The 10740-nt window shown below is 43.9% G+C and overlaps 1 protein-coding gene across 5 annotated transcripts in view; it reads left to right on the forward strand.

Moving 5' to 3' along the window:
* Nucleotides 1-3397, forward strand: part of vti1a (vesicle transport through interaction with t-SNAREs 1A) — a 124271-nt gene extending 120874 nt beyond the window's left edge. For 4 of the 5 annotated variants that reach the window (XM_039787669.1, XM_039787670.1, XM_039787666.1 and 1 more), the window contains one exon: nucleotides 1687-3397. Coding sequence is in view for 2 of the 5 variants with exons in the window: in XM_039787666.1 (XP_039643600.1) it covers nucleotides 1687-1780 (94 nt within the window). In the remaining 3 variants the exon portion in view is untranslated. The remainder of the gene's footprint in view (nucleotides 1-1686) is intronic. The other variant, XM_039787668.1, reaches the window with a different exon arrangement.
* The last annotated feature ends 7343 nt before the right edge of the window (nucleotides 3398-10740 follow it).

Below are 10740 nucleotides of genomic sequence, written 5' to 3' on the forward strand. Positions count from 1 at the left end.
TCAGCCAATCATCTCCGCCTCATCCTAGCATCCCACTACTGCTCCAACTCTTACCGACACATAGACATGTGGGCATATGACATATGCAGTTTCAGGTTTTTCTTTTTATTACTCTGTTGTTGTTTTTTGCTTAGGGTGAAAAAACGTAGCAGTGCTTAAGACATGAGCAGGATATACAAATATACCATAACTGTGTGCACAAGACATGGTTTACTGTATACAGCATGACCCAACATGATAATGTAACGCATTTATTCAAGGATAAACTGTCTACTTATAAAGCAGTGCTACTTACAAACGGTAGTTGTAATGATCTCTCTGGTGTTATCCAGTGAGAGCCTTATAGTACGTCAGTGAAAAGTGTCTTTTTCTTGTTCACGGTGTGTCACAAGTGATTGGTTATAGTTTTCAGGATTTTTGTTTGTGGCTGGAGAGTCCTTTTTTCAAGGGAGTTGCAAAAAGCATACACAAAGGAAATAGAAAGACACAAGCATGAAAGCAGTACTGTGATATCTTATTTTGTCGTTTCTTCCATAGCCGTGGGTTTTAAACTAAGTGTTGAGGCTACTGCAGGTCCGAGCTGGTGGACTGGAGAAGGCTGTGAGCTTGACTGGTGTGTCAAGCTCAGACTTGGGCTTTAGAGGGTAGCAGGGTGACTGAGCAACCAGCCAGCCAGCCCCCCCCCCCCCAGTGATAAATGGCCACAGCATGGGCTATTCATCTCCTGCTTAGAGAAGTGGACAGTGCCCCCCTCCTCGGCCTCTCCACCACCCCTCCACATGTCAGCAAATGTGATAATTCTCTCATTTGTCAATGAGTCGGAGGGGTTGGGGTGTGTTGTGGGTGGGGTGGTGGTGGTGGTGGGTGTGGGTGTGGGTGTGGGTGGGTGCCCGTGCACGTGTAGTGATGCAAACTCGGGAGAATTTAGGGAACACGCACGTGAGATGCTCACACTCTTGATGCTTAGGCCTGCAACCCTTCTGCACACCAGCACACACTCCCTCTCTCTAGCCCTCCTTTCCCAGCTTTGTGTTTTTTTGGTTCAAAGCCCCCCTCTTGTCAAGTTTGCTTAGGTCACAGTGGGAAAATTTCAATGTGCAAAAGAGTGAGTCGTTTTATGGCAAATTCCATCAGTAATTCAGTGATTTTATTACCTCCAGGAGACTACTGAGCCACTTCTTCCACTTTATTGTGCAAATAAAGTTTTAGTGCCGGTTTGTGCGTGTGTTTGTGTGTCATTCTTGTTTATAAGTGTTTTGCTCTGTTTTGTGTGTGTGTTTGTGCATGTGCGTGCGCACACGTCGGTATGACCTTTTTACAGAGGCTACGAGTGTGTTTGCGAGTCAGAAATTATTTGTCATTTCAGCTGCACAAAAGTGTTGCAGTTTGGAAATATTTTGTGTGTGTGTGTTTTACACTCCCATGCCAGTGATTGTATACCAGTAAATACCATGTATGCTGACCTCATGGTAGCTATTAAACATGATAAGCCTCCAGTTGATGGCTGGTCATTTAGTTTGCACATAAACATGTGACTGTTTTACGTGTTCTCGGAGAACACAATATGACTTCTGTGAACCCTGCCTGATCTCTCTCTCTCTCTGTCTCTCTGTCTCTCTCTCTCTCTCTCTCTGCTCTGTCTCTGTCTCTCTGTCTCTGTCTCTCTCTCTGTCTCTCTCTCTGCAGGATCATCCAGAATCGTGTCCTGGTATTCATCCTCGGAGCCATCATCCTTCTCACCATCATCCTGGCCATCTATTTCAATGTGCGGGGCCACTGATCTCCCCTCTACACACATACACGCACACTCGCTCCTCCCCTGACACAAATACAAACACACACACGTGTGATTAATAGCGACAAAAGCGTTGTTCTGCTGTAATTAGGACAAATGGTCCCCATGAATCACTGTTTCCAAAGCCTGACAGCGAGCTTTTTTTTCTCCATCTTTCTCTTTTCCTGTTTGCTGTCTCTTTCTTTTTATCCCTCTCTACCTTTTCTTCCCACTTTGCGCTTCCCTTTCTCTCTTTCTTCTTCTTCTTTCTTTTCTCGTCTCAGTTTTGTTCTCTCAGGCTTTGTCAGGCTCTCTCACACATCTCCAGGGACAAAAGTAGAGGGAAATGTCTTTATGATAGTTAATATTTCCATGGTGTTGTCCTCAGCGTGGTTCTGCAGCCCATCCTGTCCCAAAGGGAACAAGGCCTGTTTTTTTTTGTTTTTTTGTAACTCAAAGCAGATTCAGATATGTAGATTATTATTTCCTTATGATGGAGGTGGGTCAAGTGTTATTCAGGATGAGTGTGAGCATGCATGAGAAACAGAGACAAAGACAGGTATAAGAGTGCACATATGTATGTTCGCATGTGCATGAGTGACGGTCATGGATTGGGGGCCCACACTGTGTTTGTTATTAACACCAACAGTAGAGACACACGCTGTAGTATGTATGAGTTTCTGTAACTGAATGATTCAGATGGTCTTCATGTAGCCATACGAAGCACAGAGGACAGTGCCTTCAGATAATATATGCTGTTCACACTCATTTCTTTAAAAAGCTCAGCAGAGCCCAAAATAGACGGAGTGGCACAGCCTGGAAAAGAGAGAATGCACATGAAAAGGTTGAGGTCAGTTCAACTTCAGTCTATCAAGGTGAAAGGTTTGTTTGTTTTTTTCGATTACTGCATTCAGGAAAGGATATATGACCATTTCAACAAAGTTTTGAGATTAAGAAAATATCATAAATATCTACTGTTTTAATGTTTTGAAAATGCAAAAGGGAACTGACCCCAACCTTGGCACATACAATACATAAACACAATGCAGAGAACGGTTTATTCACACATCATGACTAGCTTTAAAATCCACATTTGGTACAATTCCCCTGCAGCTCCCAAACACAGATTTTAACAACTCATTCCTGCAGACTTTTTAATGTATCTATCATTGTGGGAAATTATAGGCTGTATGTACTAACATTTAAAATCTACATCATGTATAGTGTTTTGCTCTCAATACAAGTGATTCTGTTACTATTTATTTATAAATGCAATTAATGTTTCTGTGTTAGAACTGTATATTTTATGAACTTAAAAGGTATTCAGAATTAACCACATGTTTTCTTTTCTTGATTTTTGGGTGTTCAGTGATTAGACTATAAAATGCAGACTGCACACCAGGACCAACTGAAATGTGTGGATTTCAAGTTTTGTGTCTTACAGGTTGTTTTCTTTCTTCTGTTCTTATAAATGGATCTAACTTGTTTTAGAACTGGCACTTTTTGTTCTATATTTTTCTTGTCAAGTTCTGAAGATTGTGATGCAGTCCTTGTTTTTGTGTTTATCTGTATGCTGACTTATGATGTGATACATTGAAGAAAAAAAACGCGTGTGTGAGTTTACTGCTGTTTAATTCTTGAGGGGAAAGCCATTCTTCAGGGGGTCTTGGAAAATCTAAATTTAAGAGCATATTTGGAGAATTTTCAGATGTCGAGCGACATGAAGGTAAAGCTGTGCACACCGCACACACACACACACACACACACACACACACACACACACACACACACACACACACACACACATACATGTATTGGAGTGTGCATGGGTCTCCTGTGGTCGGTGTGGTGGTTCCCAGCGAGGACATTTACTATTCTGTTTCAGGGCCACGGTCTTCATTTTCGAAGATGCGGGGGTGTCGGGGTGGTGAGCCCCCGAACACCTCCCAACAACCACCATTTCACAGGCCCTCACTAGCTGCAGCGCCGCCGTCTGCTTCAAAGCCTCAAATTAATGGCCAACAAAATAGTGCGCCTCTGACCGTCCCATGTGGGGCCGACCCACCAAGACTTATCATTAAAGTGCAGGAATAATGAAAAAAGGAAGGAAGCAAAGAGGAGGGAGAAGGAAGGAAGTGAACAAGGTAGCATGGAGGTAGGGGGGTGGGGGGGGGGGGTGAAATCCCTGGCAGTTTGACAAACCTCATCTGGTAATGACCCTCAGTGATTGTTTTTTTTCACCCCTTTGTGTGTGTGTGTGTGTGTGTGTGTGTGTGTGTGTGTGTGTGTGTGTGTGTGTGTGTGTGTGTGTGTGTCTGCATGTGCAGCCTACCTTCGTGCCAATGTGCTCTCTTCTCCTCCTCTCTCTTTCTGTCTTTCTCTCCCTCCCCATCCCCTCTTGCTTCCCCCTTCTCTCTACCTCTCCTGCCACCTTTTCTCTTCCTCCCAGTCCTCCCCTCCCTCCCTCCCTCCCTCCCAGCCTGTCAGATGAGCGGAGCAGTAGCTAGCGAGTGAGCGGTGTAAGGCAGCGTGGCGGCGGCTTCTATTTGAAGTTGTAATGGTGTCAAAAAGTCAGGGCTGACTGACAGACGTCAGTCCCACAGGGCCTCATTAAAAACAGACCCACTTGACAAGGAAATAATTGAGCGCCGGCGACAACTCGGGGGCCCCTCCGCGTTTTTAGATGTTTTTATTTTCTTTTCATTATTAGCGCTGAGCTATTATGTTCATTAAGAAATGGCATTAAAACAAGTTTTTAAAAGCGGGGAAATGGAGGGAGGGGCAGAGGGAAGGCAGGATGCATGGAGGTGGGAAGATAACGATTTGTTTAGAGCCCCCGTCCTGTTTTATTATTTAAACACGAGCACTGTCATGTGATACCTTGGAAGACTTTGGCTATCATATGCCACTCCATTTTTTTTCTTCTTCTTTTTTTCTCCTTTTTTCCTCTTTACTCATCCCTTGCTTCCCCCCCAGCTTTTATCTTCCCCTTCTCTGTCCATCTCTCTCCCTCTCCTCATCCCTTTCTTTCTCTCCCTCTGAGCGGCGGGTGTCGTTGGAATATGAACTAGATTATTCATCACTACCCCCCCACCCCCACTACCACACCCCCCCCCATTCGCTGATTTGGTTTTCGGACAGCCGTCTCACCGCAGAAGGCTGAGGATGAAAACTTGTCAAAAATAGGTTATATCTTATTCCAAGGGGCAACAATAGCAGCAGGTACAGACACCTTTTAATATTTAATTTAGACGGGTGTTAACCCTCCTTAAGTGACTGGAGCTCTGTCTTCCATACAGACACCAGGAGAGAAACGGGGGGGAAGCGAGCAAGAGGGGAGAGCAATTAATTATTTGATGTCTGAAAAGTGATTTTGAAGCTCTCCCTGCCTTCTGTTTGCCAGAGAGAGGATCGAGTCTTTGGGTGTCCCTGTTCATTTTCTACACCAACCACGTCTTCAGCATGGCTGTCCTGTGAGAGCTGAAACATTACTACTCGAATCACATTCAGATCCTCGCTCCACTGTGCCTCGCTTGATACGGTAATGATAACACGAGTGAACATATACAACGGTTTTGGTCTCTTGTATCATCAGCGGAAATTATTTTCCAGAGGAATTATCTTTTACACCTCCATCTTGCGTCAGTGTGTCTCGCTAACATCTCTTGTGCCCAGCTCAGCCAGTCATTCCTGTTCTCCCTGGTCCTTTCTAGGTTTACATAAAAGTAAGTCATTTTTTTTAAATGAAGGTTGCTCAAGGAACCTCTGTGATGCACCACCATTACAAAAAGCCTGATGTTTGTCGTTTGTCAGCCGTTTAAGACGACATGGGATTGTGACAAGCGTTGTTTGAGCTGTCTGTCCCCTGGCGAAGGGCGGGCCTTAAACGGGATAAACAGCTCCAGTGGTAGGATCACGATGGGAGGGTGGGCGCTTCATCTCCAGGAGTGTCCATGATGCTGCCACCCCCCCCACCACATACAATCACACACACACACACACGCACACGTGTTAAAGGAGGCCCTGCAACAACAGCCACCCAAGAAAAACCCACAATGGCACTGTTTGAGAACTACAATGAATCTTTTACTGTTTGATTTAGCACACATACAAAAGCGCACATGCACTGCTGCACGTATGGTGGACCCCCCCCCCCCGATAAAAAGACACACGCTCTAGTGTACGGCTGTTAAAAGAGGAGCCATGTTCTCCGTTTGTACACGCCACCAGTCCTAGCAGAATGGCTTTCTTTCTCTCCTCTGTCCTTTGTCGCCCCCATCAGCGCCATCGACCATTTTAATGGTGTTTGTGCTCGCAAAAAAAATGACAATGCCCCCCCATTATTTGAGGAAGTCACAGGGGCTGCAGCCATACATAGCCTACGTGGATGTTTGTGTTCATGTGGATGTATCCCCCTGTGGTTGAGATTGAGCTGGAGGGCTTGGTGTAAAAGGCTATGTTGAATTGTCTGTACGCACAACTATCTTTTATCTGTTTGTGTCCATCCGTAATGTCCGTATGACTCATTTTTCCCGTCGACCAGGATCTTCAGTTCGTTTCATGTCCTACAGACTCTGAGCGGTTGCTGAAACTATAAAGATGACTTGTGATCTCTTGTCTGTGTTGTTTAACATCGGTCATTAAAACAGTTCTGAATCTCATTAACCAAGAAGTTGTTTCCTAACTTGCATTTCCCTCCTCTAGCCCCCGCTTGCTGTCATTGAACAGACAAAAAAATGCTCGGGATGTAACCTGACTGACTCCTCGGGAGCAAGTAAGGAGGTACAGTAAAGCCAGTTCACCTTTTGAAACCTATAACAGCACTGTTGCCTTCTTTTTGATTTTGAGGGTACACCTAGCTTTGTGCAGAAAACTCTCTAATTCTAATTCTGTTTTGCCATGGAGACAATAGAAACAGAAAGAGCCGGGTCAGAGCTAGGCTGAGCCAGGCTAAACCACTCAGCACCCCCTCCTCCTCTCCCCTCCATCTCCATCTTACCCTCCATCTCTCTCCCTGTAGAATACTGCCACAGCCTTTGAACTGAAATTAACACTTTACCACTACAAAGACATGCAGTTGTAACCAGCAATGTCATTTGCATGATAATGGGGAGTTGGAGAAAATGGAGCTGTTTTATAGCAGAAGCTTTTGCTTTCATTCATTTATTTAATTCAGTCAGTATTTGTGTGCCCTTTGCCCTTTTAAAACAAATCTTACTGTATGTAAATGAATACACAGTGTGCCAAAGTAGATGTTAAAAGATAATCATTTATGAGGTTTAAAATGTTAAATTTATGAATATTTTGGCCACATTTGTTAAATGGACCCCCCTGTCCTCAAGCAAAAGTAGCTGGTAACTGGTTTTGTTCAGTATAGTTTTTCCTGTGTTGCTGTCTATTTTAAAAGTGGACAAATAGTAAGAGATAAATGAGAAGAAAAGTGGGGATGAGCACAGGAGGAGGTGATGTTGCCTGGGAGGCACTCAGTGGCCTGGACGTTCAGAGAGAGCAGGGTTTACTCGGGCTCGCCCCTGTATAATAATTTACTTTGCATATGGTGTCTTAGCAGACACGATTCTAAATTTCCAACTGGGAGGCATCAGTGGAGGAATCACTGTCTTCAAAAGACGGCCTGCCAGTCACGCTCCTCTCGTAGCCAGAGATCTGAGCGCGCGCTGATAACCCGCGACATCTTTCTGGAAAAACGGGGAGTCGATCAGCTTTGATGGAGCACATCCGCCATGACAGGCTACTGAAGAGCTCGCTAATCAACTGGGGAGGGGAGGGAGGTGGGGGCATCGCTTAGCATGACAGCACAGAGGAGAAGGGTGGGGATGGATGGATGGATGGAGAAGGTGTGCACTTGCTTGTTGGCTCCTAGACATGTAGGTGGATGGAAGGGTGGCTGGATGAGAGGGAGACAGGAATGTGTGTTTGCATTGTCTGGTAAAAAAGGGCACCCTGTCCAATACCCCCAGCAGCCTGTTACCTACCCCCCCCCACCCCCCTCTACAAAACCGCCGCCTCAGATGGTTGGTGGCAATTAAATATTCATGAGAGGGCATCCAATCCCAGAGCTTGGTGGCCAGTTTTCTCCACATAGGCCAGGAAGTGGAATTGGATTCTTACGAGGGGGCCTGTTTCAGGCTGGTGCCTGGGGTCAATTGAATCGGGAGTCCAAAGGTTACAGAACCTGTATGATGTCCTCTCGGAATAGTGACGCGCTCGCCGCGCACACACAGTACTGTTTTTTCTTTCTTGGTTTCTCATTAAAAGACAGATGTTTTCTCAGACTCTTTTGACCAGTTTAGAAGATGGAAAAACCTTGGTACATACAAGTCCCATTTACTCACATAATTTTACTCAAGCTCCAAATTATGAACCAAACTTTCACACAGCCTCTTCGCTACACATACAGCCTTGCACACACAAAGCTGCATCTCCTAAAACAGACAGGCTTACTGTACGCACACACCCACTTAGGCGTTCACACACAAAACACACACCTCTCTATTGAGACGTATGGCTGTGGCAAGAAAATGCACAACTTTTTGTTCATCTCAAGGACTCGTGAGGGCCCCAGTGAACTGAGAGGCCATATTGATTTTCCCTCTTTTCATGCTGTGACTCTGGGATTACCCATTTTCTCATTCATTTTTAAAGACAACTCGGTAGATTCTTCCTTCCCCTTTTCTCGCTGTTTTTTCCTTTTTCCACCGCCCCTCAACAGACACACACACACACACACACACCAGCACAGCAGTTGTACACACCCCTTATCCACAGCCAAGTCCCTCCTTGACCCTGAAAATTGTAATTCAGCCATAGATCACAGCTGCTGAATATTAGGGCTTACAAAAGCAGTTAAATAAAATATGTTGAAATCGTCCAATCCCAGAGGCCACGGTAGAAATTCTAATCAGGTGAGAGAAAGGGGAAGGAGTCAGCAGGGGGATTATGGGTAAAGAGAATCGTCTGGATCTACCGGCCAAGAGTGAAGAGTTGACATAGAGGTGGGATTGAACCTGAATGATAGCAATCATAACACTGTACCATGTAGGATGGAAGATTTTTTAAACCTATGAGCTGTACCATGTCTGTAATTTTACTTTACTGTAAAAATTCACTTAAATCAAGTCACTACAACACAATCCACCAGATACATAAAACCCAGTGACAACTGTGCGAGTTATTTTTTAGGTTTGAATTCCTTTGTGTTGATTAATCATTTTTTTAAATATCCACAAAAGACATGATCAATACATTTGCATACAGCATACATTCTATTTGTGTGTTTATTATCACAAACACAAAATGTTTTGAGTGAAACACAATTTCAAGTAATCCATGCCATACAGTTATCTATATTTATTACCAATGCCAGTATTTTCTCTAGCTAGAGGTCCTCAAAGTCGTCAGCTTCTCGTAACCTGTATAAAGCCAACCAAACTATTTGATATAATTGAGTCTCCAGGTATTAATGCGCTCATTTTATGTTAAACATGCTGACAACACTTTTGGCCTATAGGCCTTTCTTTGACGTAGGAGGGGTTCAAAACATATGAATTTTTCTGTTGGCATGCTTGTTAAAGTGAACCACAAAGGTTGACCAAACTGAGGACCGTTCATGGGGCAATGGCTGCTTCAGATTGTCAGATTTTATGTTATTTGAAGCGAAGAACAAGTATTTCTTTCTCTGGTGCAAATCCAACACAAACGGCCCCTAAAATCTTGTTTGTGTTCCTTCTTTTCTTGAAGGTGCACAAAATAAATATTCCTTTAAGTAAAAGTGAACGTCATGCATGCTACATTGATGTGATCAGAAAACCATCAACTGGGCTCGTACACGGGCATGTCACGAGTGTTCTGAAAACTTTTCACGCCTTCTTTCTTCATTGTTCCCGCCAGTGAGCAGCTTGGACTCAGCCACATGTAAAACGGCCGGACAGTCCAGAGAGGGGTGATTGATCGCGCTTCAATCCCTCAGCGGTTCTCCAGACAAGGAGACGCTCCATTACACTCTGGGATCAAAATGCTGAATTCACACAGTCCCCTAGAGAGAGAGAGAGGAAGGGGTGTTTGAATGTCCGGAGACCTTCACCAGGCAGATTCTGCACACCACCCAGCAGTCTGGTTGACAGGACTTTGTGCTTTGTCTTTGGCAACCAAATAATGCAATCACCTTCCCTCTGCCGTGTCTGAGTTGGTACAGAACAACAGCAAAGCACGCAGGTATTGTTCCTTGTAGCTGAAACAAATGTAAATGAGCATTTACCTTCCTCAAACCATAGTTAGGTGTGTTTACAGAGATAAAGGTAGAATGGGAACACTTCCTCATCTGTGTAGGAGAGAGAGCAGACTTCTTGCCAATGAAGCCTAGTGTGGTAGTGTAAGGTAAACACAACTAAACTGATCAAACCAACTCTTTCTGCACATTTGGAGGTACGGAAGATTGACAGCAATCAGCTTTCTTCAGTTACTCCTTCACAAACAGGTATGCAAATACAGGCTCTGTGCACAAAAGTGATATAAATATATTTCACTTTAAAAAGTAAAACCCCCAAAAAACTCCATTGTGTTAAACCACTGACTGTTGTTTACAGTGACAACATTAAAAATGAAAAGGTCTGTGTGTTTGACTGGCAGTTTTTACTTTGATTTATATTTTCATACATAATTTACATAATTCTCCTAAAATGCATCACTACTCTTATCCTATCCTTTTATAGAAATAAGAAAGTATTAGTTCAGTAGTACGTAAGAGGAAATTGATTCAGAGTCAGTTCAAATGGGTACTCTGCCTAAAAAATAACAGCAACAATACAACAGTAATACTCTGATATGAAATACGGAACTGATGACTACCAGTGGTAGAGGTTCTGTTTGTCATACCTGCCTTTTAAGAATGATTGAACACTTGATTAAATATTTGGCCAGGCTTTAAAACCACATGGATTTATTTAGGA

Source organism: Perca fluviatilis, chromosome 21 (assembly GCF_010015445.1).
Source record: "Perca fluviatilis chromosome 21, GENO_Pfluv_1.0, whole genome shotgun sequence".
Lineage (NCBI taxonomy): Eukaryota > Metazoa > Chordata > Actinopteri > Perciformes > Percidae > Perca > Perca fluviatilis.